This window comes from Pleurodeles waltl, chromosome 4_1 (genome assembly GCF_031143425.1).
Source record: "Pleurodeles waltl isolate 20211129_DDA chromosome 4_1, aPleWal1.hap1.20221129, whole genome shotgun sequence".
NCBI classification, from domain to species: Eukaryota; Metazoa; Chordata; class Amphibia; order Caudata; family Salamandridae; genus Pleurodeles; species Pleurodeles waltl.
This window is the reverse complement of record NC_090442.1, coordinates 1,006,501,233-1,006,524,386: the sequence shown is the minus strand read 5'-3', so window position 1 is coordinate 1,006,524,386 and position 23,154 is coordinate 1,006,501,233. Positions and strand designations below refer to the sequence as shown.

The 23,154-nt window shown below is 45.6% G+C and overlaps 1 protein-coding gene across 3 annotated transcripts in view; it reads right to left on the bottom strand.

Annotated features, from left to right (window-relative positions):
* Window positions 1-23,154, bottom strand: part of SRPK2 (SRSF protein kinase 2) — a 516,420-nt gene that overhangs the window by 105,959 nt on the left and 387,307 nt on the right. For all 3 annotated transcript variants that reach the window (XM_069229855.1, XM_069229857.1, XM_069229856.1), the window contains one exon: window positions 13,781-13,887. In XM_069229855.1, the coding sequence (XP_069085956.1) occupies window positions 13,781-13,887 (107 nt within the window). The remainder of the gene's footprint in view (window positions 1-13,780; window positions 13,888-23,154) is intronic.

Sequence of the window (23,154 nt, the reverse complement as noted above, 5' to 3'; positions counted from 1 at the left end):
CTGCGCTGCAGGCGAAAAGCGAGGACTCTCTGGAGGCACGACCACCTCGAAGACCGAAGGCACCGGAAAAGCCTGAAGGCTTTGAGGCTGTGGAGTCACAGTAGGACTAACCTCCCACATCGCACGGCGTCGTCTAGATGGAGACCTGGACCTTGAACGGCTCCGAGCCAAACGACGCCAAGAGTCTTGATGACGTTGCTTCTTTGACAACATGTGAGAAGACGATCTAGGACGGCTCTTATGTCCTTTCTTCGCCCTAGCCAAAAAGAGTTTGGATTCTCTCTCCTTCAGAGCCTTTGGATTCATGCTCTGGCAGGATACACACTCCTCGACGTCATGCTCGGAACTTAAACATCAAAGGCAATCATCATGGGGGTCGGTAACAGACATGCGAACCCTGCAATCTCGACAAGGCTTAAACCTCGACTTCCTAAGAGGAGACATTGTAACCAGAAACAAGATGAAACACCTTCAATAATAGCAAGAGATAGGAGAAAACCGTTAGCGTCGAAAGCACGAAAAAAAGGGAACTGACGTCAGCACGCCGGCGAGGACCTCTTATTGGCACAGTGACGTCAGACGGAGTCACGTGGAGCCGTGCAATTGTGACATCCTCGCGATGTGGAGCGCTTGGAAGAAGATTTTCTTTCGGATGCTGGCGAATTTGGGAGAATTCATAAGGTAGAATCCACAGGTAGTTGTATCCATCAGAACTATACCTACCTACTGGCATCTGCCTGGATACACACACACACAGAGACACACACACCCCCCCCCCATGGTGAGAGGAGAGAGGACTTTCCAAGCTTGTTGTTGGCAGTAATGATATAAGATTTCTCCTGTTTTGATGGTGGGTATTCCTAATGAAGAGAGTTAGTTCATGTGCGAGGATTGCTAGGAAGACAACTGATTTACGGTGCCATGGATTGTGAGGGGCATGGCTGTATTATCACACAACACAAAATTGAATCCTGCCTATTAAAAAAGGGAAGTATGGCTAGTATGCATCCAGGAGACGCTTCTCCTGCCTATTAAAAAAGGGAAGTATGGCTAGTATGCATCCAGGAGACGCTTCTCCTGGTAAAGACCCCCTTGATATAAAGTCTTATAGGTCTCGCTTGCAACTTCATTTTGAAAGTTAAGATGTTGGGGAAAAGATTGGCTAACCGAAAATTGTATGTACTAGGGACTTTGGTGCATGGTGCATAATGAATAAAACAGGTTTAGTCTTTGGTGCACTACTCATTTGAATCTTTGTCGCCTTTTTGTGCAATGGATTTGATACAGCAAGCGGACATGCAGTCAACTGCAGAGTTACTGGATGCTGAAAAGGCGTTCAGTTCAGAACTTTGACCATATTTAGTCGCAGTTCTTGTCTGCAATGGACTAGGTTCCGATTGCTTCATCCTTGATGAGGATTCCAACTGGTTGTGTTATACCCCAACAAGGTTTTACTTTCAGGAGCATTAGGTGAGGTTACCCTCTCCCTGGGGTTATTCTATATAGCTATGAAGCCCTTGGCCACAAGACTTGTGCACATGGGCCCAAGAACAGGGAATGTATCTGCTGTGGGGTGACAACATTGTTTCATTATATACAGCTGATGCCCTATTATTCCTTAGTGATCCAATGCAACATATGCCAGCTGGAACAAAGAAATGGATGAACTTCGCACAGACTTCTAACTTAAAAATGAATGGGGGGAAATCATGAATAGTTCCGTTAAAACAGACTATTCCCTCAGGGGAGTAGGACCAGATGGGTACTGCACTTCAGTGGGAACTTGAAAAGATTTGGTGCTTGGTGGTCAGTTTTACCATGATATTTAGAAGTTGCGCACACAGAATCTAAGTTAAGTACTGGTATTGGAAAGACTGTCTATTTCCTTGTGGACTGGGCTGCCACCCTCCGTGATGGGCTGGACTGCGATAGCCAACATGCCTCGACTGTTAAATTGCTTTCTGGCCCTCACCTTGAGGATTCCAGCAGGAGTTTTTAAAGAGTTGCACTCCCTACTGGTTGCACTGATGTGGAATGGTGAACCACATAGCTTAGTGCGTAGGGAAGCCGTTAGACTTGGTGCAAATAGTACTCAATATTTCCCGGAGCAGTTACAACAGTTTACGTGCTGGATATCAGAGGCTACTGATGCAGAGAGCAGGGAGCTAAGACGCTGTCGGTGGCAGTAAACAATGTTGGAATGTTTAAAGTATTATGGGGGCAAGTGGTATTATTGTCTAAGTGCCCAGGGGTTCTAGAAACGGACAGGCAGTCATGGAAAAGATATTTAATACTTCAGGACATTCAAATGCCATATTTCCCTAAAACACCCCTGTGGTCTCATCTGTGGACAAAATGCGGAAATATTCAGCTTTATATGAGATTATGGCTGAGAATTTAAACAAGGAGGGTATCCTCTCTCCTTTGATGCAATATGAGCAGATATAGATCTAGCTTTCGGGCAGTTTCTTATGTTAGGAGCTATGATAAACGTGGTAAAAGATTAGGAGAGCAACTAACCATAGGACTTGCACTCCAGTGCTACTGCCAATTAATGCGGTGGGTAGGACAGTGGTGTTGGCACTGTATTCAGCCCTACTGCTGTCTTTTATTCTAACATAACTAGGAAAAACACAACAGGAGACTTATCTTTACACTGGAATAACAGATGGGGAGGAATCTTGCATGCTGGAGTAGGTTAAATTATTTAGGAATCAGCGCACAGTACACACAAATCATTTACTTACACAAGACATATCTTGCAGTGGCCAGGATAACTAAGATTTGCCTTTGTTTATTTTCTGAAACGTAGCTCTCCTCGGGCTGATTTCTACCATATGGTATGTGGAGCGGCACCTAGTACTTAACTCAGATTCTTATGGTAATTTATGAGCTGGGGGGCATGGACTTGAGGCTATCCCCTAAGATTTGCCTCCTAGGAAAACTGACTAGAAATAAAAATAATAAACAAACCTGCAAATTTATAGACTTGGCTTTGGTTTTGGCAAAGAGTAAGATTGGGACGCACTGGAAGGCTGTGGTGACCCCAAATATTGGCCTGTTTGAAAGATGTGTGAACATGGGCAGAACGTGCACGACAGAGGTTGGTAGGAAAGACTACAACACATGGGGATTGGGCCAAAATATACCTAAACTAGCAGCCAAGTCTAATGAGATTCCTTGATGAGTAACTCAAGTACATGCAATCACAATTCGATGAATGGCGTCCCTGGTGAAGGCGAAGCAGAATGAAGTATACAGTTGAGAATGCAACTGTCCAGAATATATAGGGAATGGCAGTTTTAGTCCTTGCAGAAGTGTATACTGGTTGTAACCTGCATAAAATTCAGTTATTGATGGGTTAACTGTATGACAGGGCACAACATTCTCTCCCTACTTACTTTGGCAAGCAATAGATCAATAGATGGTTAAATGACGTTATAATTTAGTAGAAACTAACTTTGGTGGCATGTAGCATTTACAAAGTGACTAAAATGAAAAATAACATGTATGTGATATTGTCTGCTATTGAGCACTGGATTATTCAATGCGTACGATTTTTTGTTTGTCACAGTAACTCTGTTGAAAATGTATGTATTTACATGTTAAAAGCCAAATATAGAAATATTAAAAACGAAAGTGTAGTCCTCCATTCAAGTGACGTAGAAAAAAGGTCTGATCACAACTATGGATTCACAAAACACAGAACGTTGCTTCTACTGCTCTATGTACAAAATCCAAGACGGGGTACTTGTGCCCTCACAAAGTAACAGGAAAGGTCAAGGACATCCCTTATGTAAACGGTGAGATCTAGGCTTCTGTGCATATACAGGACTAGTGTGAGGCAAGGACATAAATCAAAACCCATGATACCAGATACACACAGTCCGGCACTCAGAATAGGGAAACACCATGTAGGAAAATTCCCACCCCAATACAATTAGACTTTGACCAATTGCAGGAGATTTTTGAGCGAAATATCAACTTTGTAATGCTCTACATACAAAATAGCTTTCAGGTGGCACGTAATGCCTAAAAGACTAAACAAGATCCATTTAAAACACCCAGATAAATGCTGGAGAAACAGCTGTGACAGTGCCCAGATAACGTATATTTTAGAGTCTTTCTATAAGACTTAAAGGTTTGAGACGGTGTTCTAAACACTACAGAGGTCACAGGCAGTCAACTGGTATGGTGCCCTTAACTGGTACTGTTAGGTTGGCCTTTAGAACCCGTTCCTACATTACAAAAAGGGCATGCTTATATCATATATGCGGTTAGAAGCAAAACAAAACTTGCTGTCAATATGGGGCAATCTAAAGATGCCTATACTGGAGACTGAAGATTGATGAGGATTTGGTCTGTGTTGAGAATGAAAAAGCCAGTCAACACTATGCAAAGAAAGGAAAATATTTTAGAAGCTCTAGGGACCACTGGTAAATTACTTGAACAAGAACAACCGAAACCTCTGGGGCCCAGGGAATTGTGAGGTCTGTGTATAACGGCATCTGCCCAAGAATAGAAAAAGGTTGCTCCCTGCCATCTGCTATAGCGAATGCACTAAGAGAGGTTGTTTGTCATGCAATATAACGTAGTTACTGTCAGACTGATAGGGGCGGTATTAAGTAGCTGAAGGGTGGGGGTCTGGCAGTGGTTGTGTGCAAAGTCAGTTTTGTATCTTGGCGCACGTATTGACATTAATATGAAATGTTGAACTTGAAACCCCTTCTGGAAGCAACATGTTCTTTTTCTCAAAATGTAATAAACGAGTGAAATCTAGAAAAGGATATATGCATTGAGATCTGAATCAGCCAATTGTCAATGCAGGGTAGATACAGATTCTAGTATTGTGTAAAAAGCAGAAAAAACAGCCATGACCTTTTTAATGGTGGTCAGGTTTAACCTTTATCCGAAAGGTCGACTCTTCTTCTCCACACCTCCTACAAACCTGTGGCACCTGCATTAGTATTCACAGATGGTGAAATGAAAACGGTCATCCTGCATTATTACCACACAAAGACAATTGTTCACCCTGTGAATACCATGATTTCATGCAAGGTTACCGGTGCGGTGTAAATCTCTCCGTGGTTTGTGGAGGAGATTGAGTTCTAGAATACCATGAAGACTTTCACCCATTCCTCTTGTGCAGGAAGGGGGGGGGGGGGGGGGGGGGGGAGGGGTGGAATCAAGAAATCAGTAACCTCCTGAGCTGCATAGGCATTGGCCGTAGTGCAGAAAACTTTTTAAAACATGTCTGAGCGAAGACCAAAAAATATCAGTGCACCATAAGTACAAGACACAATACAAGATTTGGAGGTGAAACTGCACTACTGGGTGTTTTAACGTCAGTCCTGCATATATGGTGGTCATCCGGATTTTCAAGCTATCTAAGTATTGCTCAAATGCCATGTAATTATTTGTTGACAGCAGCTTGCAGTAACAGGACAGGAAGGAAATTCAAGCATTTGCTCAAGTTAGAGCTATTAGCGTTGTAAACTCCTAACCGGACTTTTCTTGTCATACCACGAATTGTAGGTAGCATCTGTGGGCAGGCAGGACGGGAATATGGAAATAAGTGCCCTGCAAGTCAAACGCCACCATCCAGTCTCCTGGGTCCAAGGCAGACAAGACCTGAGCCAGAGTGAGTGTTTTGAACTTCTCCTTCTTAAGGAAGAGATTGAGGGCCCAAAGGTCTAGGATAGGATGTAGGCCCTTGTCTTTTTGGGCACCGGAGAGTAGCAGCAATAACAACCACAACCTACATCTGGCGCAGGGGCCCTCTCTATGGCCCACCTGGCCAACAGCTGTGATTTCCTTGCGGAGAAGTGCTAGATGTTCCCCCGGAAGGGGGCCAAAGGATGGAGGCATGGCCGGCGTGGTATTCTTGAAGGGGAGGGAATAGCCCCTTTGGATGATCTGCAAAATCCACCTGTTCATCGTGATGGTCTCCCAGTAGGGCAGGTGATGGCGAATCCTGTCACCAACTGGTAAGTGAAGGGGGTACGGATTAGGAAGGTCTGGAGGCTGCAGCAGGGGTGGGTGGACAGGGTAGACCTCCGGTTCCCTGACCCACCAGCCCATGGGTGGCATGGTGGATGGAAAAGGCGCATGACAGGGAGACCCTTCCGTAGCCATGAAAGGGGAGAAAGATGGACTTGTTGGGGGCGAGGGGCAACCGAAAAGTCAAGGGACAGAGCTGTAGCCCGGGACTCCTTCAACCTCTCAAGCGCAGAGTCCATGTTGTCTCCAAAGAGACGGGTGCCATCTAAGGGCATGTCCATGAGGGTCTGTTGGACATCCCCTGAAAAAACAGATGTCCTCAACCAGACGTGGGGCCTCAAAGCCACCATCGATGCAACCGATCTACCTAGAGAGTCAGTCGTGTGTCCAGTCCACATCGAATGGTGAATTTAGTGGCATCTCTCTCACCACCAACAGCTTGAGAGACGATCTGCAGCAGAACTTGCATGATCGTATCCCACAAAGTGTGGGTATAGCAGCACTAATGGCATGCGGTGTTCACCAACCGCAGCGCCAGACTGGAGGAAGAAAACAATCTTCCCAAGTCGGTCCAGTCTGATTCCCTAACCGGGGTCAGGGAGTGGGGGGGAGTGGAAGGGAATGCGCCAGATGACAAGTCTCTCAGGCGTGCAGTGTTGGGATAGGAATTTAGGGTCGTTCGGGACAGGCCGATGGCGCAGAGCGAATGTCTTGTTCACAGGAGCCCCTGTGCTGGGTCTGGACCAAGTACCCAGAAGGACATCAATGAGGGCTTCATTTAATGGGAGGAGAGGTTCGGAGGTGGAAGCCCCAGGTTGAAGCACCTCCGTCAGGAGATTCGTCCTGACCGCTACAGTGGGCAGGTCTAGGCCACGGACCTCAGCTGCCGTACTGACTACCATAGAACAAGAGGATCCCTCCGCTGTAGCCACGGTAGGAGGAGAAAGCATGCCAGCGTCTAGAGAAGCATCATATATACGCCTATATACGACCCTGACGTAATCACGGCAACTACAACGTCAATGACAGATGCTGAGTTGACCGACACCACCTGTCGGCGCGCAAGGGTACGGAGAAAAATCTCCGTATCCAGTCTGACGCCTGAGGAAATTCTATGGTAAGGAATCTGCAACTAGAATATGTCTCTACCAGATATATCGTTACCAAAGGTAAGTAACTTGTACATTTCGCAGTGCATCTGATCCATCTCGGAGCCATTCTTCTGCATCAGTATTTGTTATTCTTGGAATTCTCTTTTCTTTTCAACTAGAACATTTCTGCTCTACTTATAAAACTTGACCTACTGACTGTAGGTATACCAGGGGCCATAATGAGGGCATGATTTCAGGAACAGCAAACCTTTCTTTACCAGCTGTAATCTCTTACCTCCTCTTCATGGTGAACTAGCACTAATCTGGGAAGATCAGTATGATTACACTCTCAAAGCACATCCTGTGGTGTGTATTGGCTTCATGTAGAAAAAGTTATCTCACAGGAACACTTCCCAGTTCATATATGACTGTGCCTTTCATTTCTGAAATCTCTCACAACAATCTTGAATAATGAGTTCAGAGCCTCATCAGAAGGGCCCTGTGGGGAATTTAAGATACAAATATTTACTGTTCGCATTGAACCCTCCAGATAGTCAGCTGGTAATGTACTTGTATCTTTTGCAGAAATGGCATTGTTCTGAAACTCTTGGAATGATTTCATATCAGCCTTCATATTTGTCACAGACTACTCTAGGTTTGTTACTGTTCTCACTATATGAAGCTCCCCGTTCTAAGTCTTAGGCTGATGATTGTTGAAAGTTGGAGGGTATCTTTCTTTCAGTGCTCTTGGTAGTATTCTACACGTCTTTAGGGGCAGCTAGAAGCAATGAGTCACCACTGAATATAAATCCCCTGCTAGATTTGAGCGAGTCGTTGGCCACCAACCCACTACTATTTCATCTGTTGTAGATCGAAGCAAAAGAAAATCATTTTTCTCTTTCTTTCCATTCGTTTGTCTTAACTGTACCACCATGCTAAATCCTATGCAGTGCAGATCACCTCAAAGTCCCCAGCTTAGTATTAAGAAACGTCATTGAGAGTGACCGGTTTGAAGGATGGCTAATCCACCCCTCCCAAAGTGAATCCGTCATGAACGCCAGATGTTTTGACAAGTTAGAGGCCCTATGCACATATTTTTCTTCCCAATAATGTGTGATTTTATCAGGTCTAAACTTCTACCTAACTGAACACAAACATTTATGTATTTATTCAAGCATATGCAACTTTGTATGAATGAGTAGCCATCAATTTTACACATTTTATAATCTGTTGATATGCAGTATTTAATACGTTGATGCACAGTGTGCATCTTCTATTGTTCTGTTGCTGGAGGATGAGGATATTTGATTTACAGTGCGATTTACACCTAAAAGGTTTATTGGTGCTTTTCTTAACATATCACTGGTTGGTGGGACTCTAGAAACTTAACATAATTACCATTAAAATAGAAATGTTTGGAAGGCTTTCTGGAAGAGGGAACATTTGGATTGGCTGCAAAGCAAGAGTGGCACTGCCTTCCAGATCTTTTCAGCGGCATTTAAAAAGCATGATCACCAAATGTCACTGTGTGGGATCTGAGTACTTGCAGAAAATATTTCTGTTGTGAGTGTAAGCTCCAGGAAGGTTTCCACCACCAACATTTAGAGCGAATACATTCATGAACATATCACATCGACAACCTGTGTTCTCAGGTTGTGTTCAGGAAAATGGTCAAATGAACCAAAGAATGTTTTGTTGTGAAAAGTAGGATTTAATGACCACATTGACATGCACCACCAGCCCTAAATAAGAGTCAATGAAGATACCTACATTATGAATACTAGAAGCTGGAATGGGTTGTGGTCCCATATATGGCAGCCACGCAAGATCAGATTGAAGTTTGGGGCTTATGGTAGTAGCTCTGGTTTGCTTGGGTTCAAGATTAAGTAATTCAACAATTTCCAACTTTTAACAGTCAGACAATCTGCCATTAAGGACTTAAGAGAAGTGAGGGACTCAGTGATGGGGAATTTGCTGGTGATCAATGATATCTCATCAGCGTACATAAAAATTGTTCCCCATTTGATGTGTATGAGCCAAAGGCAACATGTAAATATTAAAGAGACGATGAAGGTGAAATAGATTTAAATAGTCTTTGTAATTTCCTTGAGAGGGAAGTAAAAGGGAGTGATAGACAAATTGATCAACTGCCTTTTTAGGTTGAGCATGCAAACACACTTTTCAACCTGTCGTAAGTATTTTGTGGGTTTTTAGCCATGCCCATCTCATGCCTATCACTTTCACTTGTTTATATGCTTGCCTTTCAGAAATCACCTGATTTCATTGGTAAATGCTTTACGTTTGTCCCACCTTGGGACGTTTTTGTTAACTCCTGCAGACTGACCCTGTTACATGGATTATTGCACGATTGCCAATTTCCTTCAGTGTGGGCGAACAGTTTTTTTCTTTTGTCTTTCCCCTCAGTGTTCCATGGCGGCCATGGCGCTCACAGCGCAGACCAGTGGAATGATATTGAAGCACTGGTCACATTGTTCACACTGTTACCTAATCAGAGTCATTTCTTTTGGCTCTCCCCATCACGTTCCATAGCTTTCACAAAAACACTTGTAATTGATAAATGCTTTGCATAAAAAACACAGAAATCTTCACAGTGGCTCTCCTGACACAGCAGGAGTGCCAACACTACAATATTCACTGCACTCGGGGAAACTTGCCCCATAAAGCTTTGCAGGCCATTACTTTAAAAATACATTTTTGATCATAACTCAGCCTATGGTGGTCCTAGGACAATGAGACCACCATCAAAATGTCCACAACAACGTGCTCTGTCTACATCATCTCTGGGTCCCCACAGGAGGTTACTGGGGACCCCAAAATAATAACCCCTCCCACCATTCAGTGTCTTGTTAAGCGCTCTGATGGTTGTAACTTTTGTTTATAACTGGGAGTAGTATATGTTTTAAAGGCTTTGTATGTAACTTCATTGCAGTAAGCCCGCAGGTCCTAAAAATGTGTATCCAGAACAGCTCCGATGAAAGGGAGCGTCTGAGAAGGAGTCAGGTGTGACTTCGGCACGTTGATAGTGAACCCCAGCAAATGCAAAAGGTTCACCATAGTCTGGAGGTAGGAGACAACTGTCTGGGATGAATTTACCTTCAACAGCCAATCGTCTAGGATGGGGAAGACTGGGACCCATAAGGTGCGCAGATGATCTTCCACCACTACCATCACTTTTGTGAACACCCGAGGGGCACTGGAAAGGCCATAGGGGAGCACGGGAAAATGAAAGTGCTTGTGACCTAACACGAATTGTAGGTGTCTGTGGGCCGGCAAGACAGGAATGTGGAAGTATGTGTCTTGCAAGTCCAGTGCTACCATCCAGTCTCCGGGGTCCAGGGCAGATAGGACCTGAGCCAGTGTCAACATTTTGAACTTCTCCTTTTCGAGGAAGAGATTGAGGGACCGAAGATCTAATATAGGCTGAAGACCTTTGTCCTTTTCCGGAACCAGAAAGTAGCGGAAATAGCAACCACAACCTACTTCTGGCAACGGAACCCTCTCTATAGCTCCTCTGGCCAAAGGGGCTTAGACTTCTTCGCGAAGAAGCACCATATGATCCTCCGATATCCCAATGTATGAAGGTGGCATGGCTGGACGAGATGTCTCGAAAGGGAGGGAGTAGCCCCTTTGTACAAGTCCCAGGTAATGGATTGCCATTGGGGCAGGTGATGGTGAATCCTGCCACCCACTGGCTCCTGATGTACCTGCGGACTAGGAAGGCTTTGAGGCTGAAGAGGGGAGGGGTAGACTGGGCGACCTGCTGGCTCCCTGACCCCCAGGGGCATGGGATTCTGCAGCCGCGCAGGGGCTGCACAGTATGCGCAGGACGATGGCCAGGGGGGGAAAAGGACGAGGTTGGGTGCCCCTTCCCTAGCCACGAAAGGGGTGAAAGGCAGACTGCTGGGGTCTGGGAACAGGCACGAGGCCAAGGGACCGGGCCATGGCTTGGGAATCCTTAAAGTGCTGGAGTGCCGAGTCCGCCTTGTCTCCGAAGAGACATGTGCCATCAAAAGGCATGTCCATCAAGGATTGCTGGACATCCCCTGAAAAGCCAGATGTTCTCAGCCAGGTGTGGCGTCTCAATGCCAACGTCGATGCAACCGATCTGCCCAGAGAGTCGGTTGTGTCCAGTCCACAACGAATCATGAACTTCGCTGCATCTCTCCCATCTGTTACGGCTTGGGAAAGGACAGTCCGGGCCTCCTCCGAAACTGCAGGCAGCACTTGCGCGACCGTATCCCATAGAGTATGGGAATAGCGGCCCAAAAGGAATCCGGTGTTCACGGACCGCAACTAGACTGTTGGAAGAAAACAACTTCTTCCCCAAATTATCCAGTCTTTTTGATTCCCTATCCGGGGGTGCGGCAGGGAATGCGCCAGATGAAGAAGAAGCCTGGATGACATGGCTCTCAGACGTGAGGTGTTGGGTGATGAATTTCAGGTCTGACAGTGCAGGCCAATGACGGACGGCAATCGTCCTATTCACAGGAGCTGCTGTGCTGGGTCTGGACCAAGTACCCAAAATGACGTCTGTCAGTGCATCATTGAAGGGAAGGGGCTCGGAACAGAAAGACCCCGGTTGAAGCACGTCGGTTAGGATATTAGGCCTAACCTCCACGAAAAGTAGCTCGAGGTCGAGGTGCAGGACCTCAGCCACCCTTCTCACTCTCCTCCATAGCCACGTATAGAGGAGAGAGCATACCAGTGTTAGGGGAGGTGTCTAGACCATTGGCATCACCCAAATCCTGCACCCAGTCCATTTGGGTGTCGAGCTGGTATTCTAAAGGGTCCAGCGTCCCCTCCATACTCTCCCCATACCCACAAAAATAAGGGTCTGGATCAACCCTGGGTCCAGGAGAGCCCATAGAGAACGGAATCGGCATAGAGCGACATCGTGCAGGCCCCGGGTCGTTGGGTATGAGGATGGGATAGACGTCTATTGTGGGCCCAGTCTGACCCGATGCCGGAGAAGGTCGCCGTGGCACGACCGGCGTTGGGACGGATCCGCGATTGGATCCAGAGGAGCCCTCCGGAGCTGTGGCCGAAGCCAACGACTTTGAACCCAAGGGAGCGTCGGACTGCCCAAAAATGAGGCGCATGACCTTGTAAAATTCTTTACGTTGGGCAGGAATGGCTCCGGTCCCCGGGAAGTCGGGGAAGCGGAGAGACGACCCAGATGAAGGCTTCGTTGACAGAGACCTAGAGTATCGATACTCTTCCCAAGTCATATCATCCAATCGATGGGGTGAAGTCGAAGAACGCTTGTCCTTCTTCAACAACTTCTTTTTGTGAGCCGAATGTCTTGACTTGGAGGACGAGGAGTGGTAGTGACTTCCTCTCGAACGAGACTGTGAGAGCCACGTAGTCGAGCCACCATGAGCTTTAGGGACCGCTCCCTCAAAGCTTTCGGGTTCATGGACCGACACTCGGAGCACGACTTTGGGTTGTGATCGCGCTCCAGGTACCAAAGAGACACGGCGTGCGGATCCATCATTGACATAGTTTGGTGACAGGAGTCGCCGGGCTTGAATCCGGTCTTGCAGGACATCCCTCGACGCATCCACAAACTCATCAAAAACTTCTACAAAAGTGTCGATGTAGTCAAAAAATGACTGAGGTAGCTCTCTCCGGATCTGCGCGCAGGCTGGCGCTGAAAGAAAAGAACGGATGTCAGCGTGCCAGGGTGGTGCCTATATACGACCAAGACGTTATCACGGCGAACATGACACCAATTTTGCCCACTGAGTCGACCGACGCCACCTGACTGCACGCAGAGGTACTGCTTGAAGAAAAATCTCCGGATCTAGTCTGACGCCTGGGGAAATTCAAACGTAAGGAATTTGCAACTAGAATTCTCTATCAGATATGACTTATTAGTACTACTTAAAGCATTTTTGTGCTTTTTGGAGTTAGGCCACAAGCTCACAGCTGGGTTGGAGTCAGTGCAGGGACATTTGAAATGGGTGCTGAACATCACTGAAGATGATTAGTGTAAAGGAGTGGGTGATACTTGTTGGAACTCTACACTTCCCGGCTGCCACCCCGCCAATTTCACCTTTCTTCCACTTTGAGGTGGGGTGGCTGTAAATTAATGACTCGGTTGTTAATCTCATATCAAATTCTGCTTAAAGAAGGCAAAGAGTCAACTGATGGTCTCTTGCTGGTTCAATAAAAAAAATGATCGAAAAATAAATACAGATTCTGTTTTGAGGCCACACAATGATTTGCTCTACAAAACTTAAGACACACAATTGGATTTAAATAACATATATTACAAACTGATTAATGCTTAGCACTAGAAGAGTTATATTATAAAAGCAAATTGTAAAATTGTGTGATAAGACAATGCCAAGTAAAATAAGGCTAACACTCTCAATGATCTTTGTAGCCCAATTTAATTTTTTTTTATTTTGAAGCAAGCAAAGCAATATCAAATCAGTCTTTTCTTCAGCACATAATACTACTTCACAAACTCTACAGATAACGTCGAAATTCTATCAACGGAACTACAATGACAAGTTTAGCACACCAGAAACATACTTTTACAGACAGCAAGAGATATGTGAATAAATAAATGGTTTTGTACCTTTTAGAAGTAAATAAAACAATTAAATAGTGATTGAAATAAAACAAGAAAACGTTGCAGAACAAACACAACCTAGGCTTACCTGGCAAATTATACTTTTCACACAATGAATGGGAAGCCCTTGGTAATTTGATTTGATTATCCATTTTAAAAGATGATGTCCAAGTACTTCAAAGACCATACACACATCTAATATTTGGTTAAGGTTGAAAGGTGAAGTCAAATTAACTCCAAGTGCAGTAAATATGCAGCAACTGAAAACATATGTGGCAGTGTTAATGGCTGAAGGCATGCTTAGAGAAATGGCATACACAATTATAAATTACTGAAATATATTTTTTGTTACATACTACAGAACCATCAGCAAAGGAAATAAGTGGGAAGGCAGAGGAAGGAGAAAAAGCCGAAAAAAGTGTGTGCACGTGCATACGCACGTGTTCAATGTTTATAAAACCGCGGGCAAGTAAAAGTTCAAAATCAGCAAAATCTGCAATAGCAAATACCCTTAGGATGTTACAGTAGCGCTTGCTGTTTCCTTACCAGACTTTCAGTATTAGGTATGAAAGTATGTAAGTATGTGTGTTCAGAGTAAACAATCATGCATGTGCAGTGACAATTAAGTAGCAGGTTAACTTATATCAGTTTTCAGAATCAGTGTGCTGAAGATTGTGAGGTGAAAAGTATAGAAACTGCTCCTGAAGAAAAAAACAAAAGTTGCTTGCGCGTCTCTTTTCCATGTAGTTTGGAAAGTTCATTGTCAATGCAAGTAGTAGTTTAGAAATTAGTGCAAATCTACAGAAAATATCCTTCTTGGAAAAGGATTCACTTCCTGCAGAAAGCAGATCCCTATATTTGAGACTGTTCCTTAACACTTACCCACAAGAAGCTGACCGCACTCTACTGTTCTTGGGAAACAGCAAAAGAGAGCAGATCCATCAGTATGGATTACTAAGTAGAAGAGAATGTTATTGCCAATGCATAAATGCAATTCTATTGATAACAGCAGTAGTCCTTTGACTATTTCCTAGTCAGCCTCTGGTGCTCTTTATCCATAAGGCACAAATAACACAGCGAAAAATGATGGGTTGGAATGCTACCCAGAGTGACTGCCAGTAGTTAGACTATTTGCAAACATTCTACCCATCACCTTTTGTGTGACTGACACCCTAGTTGCCGGGGGTATGTCCAGACAAGGTCACTTGTCCATTGTGGCATAGGTTCCAAGCCATACCACATTGAATAGGCCTACCAAGGCGGAAAGTGGTCTGGGGTTGCTTGTGTTCACCTTTGAAGGGGGCCCGCTCCACAGATCGGGATGGACTGCTCCCATAAGGAGCAGGATCACTAGTGATTTGTATAAGGCAGGTCATTGTCTAGTCTGGCACTGTGGGGGAAAAAAAAGGTAGGTTAGGATGCAAGCCAGAATGATAGCCAGTGGCTAAACTATTTGTAAGCATTCCTCTCATCACCTATTGTGTGTTTGATGTATCACCCTTAGTGGCCCGGGGTACACACAGACTTTTGTCCCCTGCTTATTGTGCCATAGAATCTAAACTACGCCACACTGACTAGGCCTAACAAGGCTGAAACCTGTATGGGGCTGCTTGTGTTTCTTTCTGGAGGGAGCCTCTCCTGGCAGTTCAAGATGGACTGTTCCCATGAGAAGCAAGGTCAGTACTAATTTGCATAAGGTAGGCCTTTGTCTTGAGTGGCGGAGTGGATGAAAAACAATTAAAAATACACAATTTATTTGGGAGGCTACTACCAGCTAAATCTTTTCTGAATAGGGACAACTATGGGCCCAGAAATCTGCATGGTCAATGGTATTGTGCGCTGTTTAGTATAACACTTCTCAGAAAGTGCATAAATATTGTGCATGTTTTCCCTTGAACCCCTGTGTTATAAGAGCCAAGGCAACCATTTGACCCTTTCTGATTAAATAGGAATATTACTTAGATACAGGGACAAGTCGTTAACACACGTGCTGACTTCAGTTTCTATGCCACTGAGATATATATTGCCAAACCACCTGCCAGTGTATCAACTCTGTTTAACTTTGTTGCTGGTGTGAAGAACTGAAAAAAAAATAAAAAAAAATCAGGAAGTAGTAAAGTTTCGGAGAGCCAAGATTCCTTTAAACAACATATATCCAATTTTTGAACAAGCATTTGCAATGCAATGGGTCTCACATGTGCTAGAGTTAGAGCTATTAGCGTTGTAAACTCCTAACCAGAACTTTCTTGCCACATAAAATGAAAAGTAAAAAAGTTTCACATAAGCGAGCCGATTCAAAGCGCCATACCCGCCATAAGCATCAGCGTGAAGGAGACGCACAAAAGGAAAAAAGTTCGCTCACAGTAAAACGTATTGGCTAAAGTGCAATTACCCATGGACCAGGGTTGAAGTCCAAGACGATAACCAAACCACACTAAGAAGGGACAAACAAAGCATTTACCAAAAAGAACAAAGGATTTTTGAAGGGTAAGCCCATGAACGAGCGATAGTGATGGGCGTGGTTAACAGCCACAACAGATAAAAACACGTCAGAAAAGCAGCACTTGTGGGCTGCTATGCTCAACCTAAAAACGGGAGAATGCCTCCTTCATTTAATAAGCAGTGAAGTCCAGGTATATTCCATGAAATAACAGATGAATTGTGAGGCTTCACTGAACCCCTAGTCAGGCTATCTATTTTCACTCAAATCTGTCACTTTATCCAAGTGACATGTTTCTGGGTTTGAATTTTAAATTAGTTGCTGTATCGAGGGACATTTCTAAAACTGTTTAGTCTCAGACCATGAGCAAGTGACACTTCGAAACAGTGCCCTCCTTCACTCCTTTCAGGAGCATATTCCTTAAATCCTCGGCTAGTTTACCATATCTAAGTGGTTGTAAACAGGTAGGTTGACTTTGTGCCTTTAGCACCTTCCTGAATGTAATGCACCAATGAGCAAATACATCTTTAGTGGCCCATATACTGAGTTTAATGTGTTTAGTAATGTTAGGATGTTGGAGGCCTCTGAAGTTTCTGTGTGTCTCCAACCACTGCCCCCATGCACACACACCTACAATTAGGTCTGGGAGTGCAGACTGCTTACAAAGTGAACATCAATCAACATTTCACATTAACAAGAATAGAAGATGGAGTTATTTTCCTTTCTTCAGTTATAGTTAAAAGAATAGGTATCAGGATCAAGCAAAGTGGAGGTGTTAGTGTCAATTTTTGAGCTACTATACACAGACGTGTAATCTTCGTACAGGAACCTACACATAATTGACACAAGACTGTGTATTAAGCCTTAGCCAGAATTTCTTGTTTTTATACTTCGATTGCCAAAATGTTGCACGTATCTAGATGATGGCAGGGGTCACTGCTTTTAGACTAGTAGTGTACCAGGGAAAGCCTCCATTCCTCTGCTATGCTGATAGTGAAAGTGGAGAACAAACTTCCTCTACTTCACACAAGCATAGGTAGATTTAATACACGGGAAACGAGTTCCAGTATTGCCAAGACTCAATGCCAAAAGATAAAGAAGGATACACGACAAAATTTGCAAATAAAACCTTGTTGTAAACTGGAAAATGGATCTAGTCTTGGGGACTGTCCCAAAATGGAGTCAATAAAAACTGAGGAAAGTCTCAACAAGGCTGCTGCAAAGGATCACGTGATGCACGGGGAAGGAATATTACTGCAAGCAATGTAGAATTATAGACAAGCTTGTGAATTTACAGGATTATTAGCAACGAGCAAAACTATAGACAATATTTCACTTGCATTCAATGGAAGACTTACACCTGACCAGGTGTGGATTTAAACAACTGGACAGATGGCTCTTTACTAAAAAGGGAAATATATAAAATTACATATAATTTTAACGTGCACATCACAACAAATGGTAGTTAAAACATTAACTGAATTAAAGTTTACATTTTTACATTAAAACATTCTCTGTAAAGGTTCCTTTTTCTGTGTACAGTTTTGCGCTGGAAAAAAGAAAACGCAAAAGCAAGACACAGTAAAGAACAAGTTCCTCACCTTCGGTAATAAATTATCTGGTAGAGACATTCTAGTTGCAGATTTCTTACCTTAGAATTTCCCCCAGGCGTCAGTCTGGATCTGGAGATTTTTCTTCATGCAGTACCCTTGAGGGTCATAAGGTGGCCTCAGTCGACTCCACATCCGTCGTTGGTGTCTTGGTCGCTGAAAATGACGTCATGGGTCATATACAGGTACCACCCCGGTGCACTGACTTCAGTTTTTCACAACTTTGCACACCAGAAGCGCAGAGCCATGAAGAACACTGACCCTGGTGCACCACAACTCTGGCCCAGAAAGAAAGTCCCTCTCCCTACAAATCAGTTCACAGTACCAGATAATTTGTTACTGAAGTTAAGTAACTTGTTCGTCTGATAGAGATGTCTAGTTGCAGATTCCTTACCTTAGAATAGTTACCCAAGCAATACCATCCCCAGAGGAGAGTCTGCAAACCAAGATCATACTAGGAAGTCCTGTAGGACCAATCGGGCAAAGTACCCGACCACTTAGACCTAACAATCCAGGCAGTAGTGTTTGGTAAACATATGCAAGGACGCCCAAGCTGCTGCTTGGCAGATGTCCAGGACTGGAACTCTGTGAGCTAATGCTGCGGTTGCTGCTGTTGCTCTGGTAAGAGTGAGTGCGCAAGCCCTCCGTAGGTTGCTTTTTAGCCAATGTGTAGCACATTTTAATGCAGTGAACAACCCATCTAGAAATGGTTTTCTTCTGCACTGCCCGACCTTTCTTTGCACCCACATCTCCCTTAAAGATTTGATCATCCACCCGGAACTCTTTGGTATGATCAAGATAGAACGTAAATGCTCTTTTTGGGTCCAGGCGGTAGAGTCTTTCCTCTTCTTAATTGAACTATAGTCTTCCTCTGTTTGTCTCTGTCTGTGTGAGACTAATGTGATTGAGAGCAAAGGATGCAATCTGATCGACCACGATTCCCCTGAGGAGCCTTTCTTGTCATTCGCCTGGTTCCCACAATCATCCCTGTTCTTGGACAGAGATGAGGCGCTGCTAGTTAGCCGGAAAACCCGGATTAGGCCGACAGGCATCACATAGTGTGGCATTGTACTCAGTACCCCACAAGTCAAATGATTCTGTCACCCAAATCCAGTAGCCTCATTAGAATAATGAGAACCTACGAGACAGTGGGGACACATAAATAGCAGGCAAAGTGATGGATTGGACTACCTGAAAGGGCGTGACCACTTTAGGTAAAAAGGAAGCCCTGGTACAAAGCACTACCTTGTCAGAATAGATGGAGATGAATGGTGGCTTCGAGGAAAGAGCCTGCAGCTTACTCACTCTGCAGGCAGTGGTGATGGCTACAAGGAAGGCTGTCTTCAGAGTAAGAAGCCGAAGTGGGCAGAGTCGAAGTGTCTCAAAAGAAGCACACATCAGAAAAGTAAGAACTAAGTTCCAATCCCATTGGGGCATTATGAACGGAGAAGGAGGAAACTGATGGGTATGGCCCTTTAGAAATCTTCCATCAATGGGAGATTGAAACAAGGAGGGTTGGTCAGGCAATCTGAAAAATACCAAGATAGAAGACAAATAACCCTTCAGGGTGCCCAGAGCAGAGCCCTGGAGCGCAAGGAAAAGAACAAACAAAAGCACCTCAGAAAGAGAATGACAGAGAGGGAGTTAACAGACTTGTCTGTACACCAATTTGTTCCAGTGATAGGCGTATACCGTTTTTGTGGAGGAATGCTCGGCTGCCAAAATAACATTGCAGATTTTGGGCTGAAGGTCAAAAGCTGCCAACTGCCACCACTCAATCTCCATGCAAGAAGGCGGAGACTGGACAGATTCAGGTAAAGAACTGTCCCCTGCTGCTGCAACAGAAAATCCTCTGAAAGAGGCAGTCTGAGTGGACGATAGATGGCCATGCTCAAATGCTCATGATACCACACTCTTCGTGCCCAGTCTGGACCCACAAGAATGAATTGGGACCGGTCATGTTTGATCTTCTTGAGAACTCTAGGAAGAAGTAGTAGTGGCGGAAAGGCGTACAAGTGTCCAGCATAAGACTCCAGATGAAAAGCATCAGTGAGCGACTATCGTGTTGGAAACTCCACCATGCGAAACAGCTGACATTGCGCGTCCTCTGCAGAGGGGAAGAGATCTAACCAAGGCTCTCCCCACTGCTGAAAGAGACCTTGCGCCACCTTCGGATAGAGACGCCATTCTTGATTGACCAGGCATTGCCGGTGGAGTTTGTTCACGCTGGCACAGAGAGCCCACCAGATGCTGAACCACCAGGGATATGCCCTGATGTTCCAGCCATGTCCAGAGGCACAGAGCCTCCTGACAAAGGATTCACAACCCAACCCCACCCCACCCATTGCAGTGCCACATGGCCGAAGTGTTGTCTTTTAACACCTGCACCACTTTCTCCTTGAGAGAGGGAAGGGGTTCTTTCAGTCCTAGCCTGAAGATTGATATGGAGCTCGGACTCCACCAGAGACCAGACGCCGCTGATCTCCGCCTCTCCCATGTGGCCACCCCATCCCAGGAGTGATACACCGGTCACTACTGTCAGATCCGGTTGGGGAAAGGACAGGGATCTGCCTCTGACCCCATCATAGTTCAGAAGATACCACTGCAGATCTTGTGCAGTCCCCTCTGAGATCTGAACCATGTCAGACAGGTTCCCTTGATGCTATGCCCACTGGAACTTCAGGTCCCACCGCAGAGCCTGCATATGGCATCTGCGGTGTGTGACCAGCAGCATGCAGGAGGCCATGAGGCCCAGCAACCTCAGAGTCATTCTCACTGAAATCCAGGATAGAGGCTGAAACATCGGTATCATAGCTTGAATATCCTGGACTTGCCCCTCAGGAGGATCGGCCCGAAACTTCAGTGTGTCCAGATTAGTTCCAATGAAAGGGAGCATCTGAGAGGGAGTGAGGTGCGTTTTTGTCAAGGTTATAGTGAACCCCAGTGAATGCAGGAGGTCAGCCGTAGTATGGAGGAGGGAGAAGACAGCCTGGGGTGAGCCCGTCTTTAACAGCCAGTTGTCAAGGTAGGGGGAAGCCTGAAACTCTAAACCTGCAAAGATGAGCTGCATCCACCGCTATCACTTTGGTGACCACCCGAGGGGCGCTGGTAAGGTAAAAGGGAGCACAGTAAATTGAAAATGCTCATGACCAACGACGAACCGCAAACAACACCTGTGGGCAGCCAGGACAGGAATATAGAAATACGCGTCCTACAAGGTCAACACTACCATCCAGTCTCCTGGGTCCAGGGCAGAGAGGGCCTGAGCCAAGGTGAGCATTTTGAACTTCTCCTTTTTAAGGAAGAGACTGAGGGACAGGAGGTCTGGTACAGGGCAGAGACTCTTGTCTTTCCTGGGCACCAGAAAGTTCTGGCACAGGGATCCTCTCTATGGGTGCCTTGGCCAAGAGAGACATAACCTCCTTGCAGAGAAGTGGCAGATGATCCTCCATCATCCAAACATAGGATTGTGGCATGGATAGAGTGATAGTCTGAAAGGGGAGGGAGTAGCTCCTTTGGACTATTTGACAAAACCCGCCTGTCTGATGTGATGGTTTGCCAGCAAGGCAGGAGACAGCAGATCCTGCCTCTGACTGTCCCTGGTGGGGACGCATCAGACTAGAAAGGTTTGGAGGCTGCGGCTGAGGGGTGGGTGTGGGGTAGAATGGCTAGTCTGCTGGCTCTCTGATCCACAAGAATGCTGCATCCCAAGTCCCTGGCCACGCAGAGGCAGGGAAGCATGTGTGGCACAGTGGCTGGCAGGAAATGGATGGGACTCTTCCATAGCGACAAAGGGTCGAAAAGCAGCCTGAGGGGAGCAAGGAGCAGCTGCAAGGCGTAGGGACTGGGCCATAGCCCAGGACTCCATAAAGCGCTTGAGCACCGAGTCTGCTTTGTCTCCAAAGATAGAGGTGCCATCAAGGGCGTGGCACCTCATGGCCACTGTCAAAGCAATTGGTCTGCTTAGAGAGTCGGTCGCATCCAGCCAACATTGGATTGTGAGCTTTGCTCCCTCCCATCAGCAACAGCTTGGAAGAGAATGGCCTGGGTCTCCCCCAGGACCTGTGGCAGCACTTGCACAACTGTGCCCCAAAACGTATGGGTATAATGACCCAAAAGGCATGCAGTGCTCACGGATCGCAATACCAGGCTGGAGGAAGAAAACAACTTCTTCCCAAGGTGATCCAGCCTCTTGTATGCCCAATCCGGGAATGCGGAAGGGAACGCGTCATGGGATGGTGAGGCTTGGATAACCAATCTCTCTGGGGTAGGGTGTTGGGTCAGAAATGCTGGGTAATTAGGCGCAAGCATATGGCGGCGGGCTATTGTCCTGATCACAGGGAGCCCCTGTGCTGGGTTTGGACCAGGACCACAGCAAGACATCAGTGAGGGCTTTATTGAAGGGCAAAAGGGGTTCTTACGTGGAACCCCCAAGGCCAAAGCACCTCAGTCAGGAGGTTAGTCCTGACAGCCACTGAAGGCAGCTCCAGGCCCAAGACCTCAGCAGCTATTTGCACCATCATGGAATAAGACACCCCTTCCTCCGTAGCCATGGAAGGGGGAGAAAGCATGCCAGCGTCAGGGAAGGTGTCCAGACTGCTGGCTTCACTCAGTTCCTGAGCCCAGTTCATAGGATTTTCAAGCTGGTATTCTAAAGTGTCCAGCAACCCCTTCATACTCTCAACGAACACGTACCCATAAGAATAAGGGTCGGTATCAGACCGAGGGAGCAAGGTCCAAAAGCCAAATACTGGGAGTTATAGGGATCTGAACGGTGGTTGTTAATATCTTAAATACCCCGTCCCAGTACTCCTGGATAAGCCAACATGTGCCAATCACATGCATCCAATTTGCCATGCCTGCTGCCTTACAGCGAAAACAGACATCAGGGCAACTTGAGATAATCCGGGATAAGGTTTACGGGGTGCGATATAGTAACCATTTACTAAAAAATATCATACTGTGCCAATTCGCACCTCTAAGTACTCTAACATTTAATTGATTAATTTTCTCCCAGCACTCCCTTGTCAGATCCAGACCCTCTTGGCGATCCCATTTTCTCGCCACTTTTACCCAGAGGTCAGTTATTTCCCGCTCCGGGAGTGACCTTCTCCACGCACCAGCTTGCCTTACCCCAGAAGGATCTGTCAGTTCAGTAACTAATGCCTGTGTGTTATAGATCAGATCAATGTCCAGATCACTCAGACTATGGAGAATGATACTGTATGATTCCACCAAGAAAAAATCATTTTGGACTGCGGTCCGAATATTTGAGAGCGTTTCCCAGTTGTCATTGATACGAAAATCACCTATTTTCCTAAACCCTGCATAGTCCCATTTCCTCGCTATCTCTGAATCAAGCTGGGAACCAGACCGCAACGTCAGCTGTGTAAGGAAGTTAAAATAAGGGAT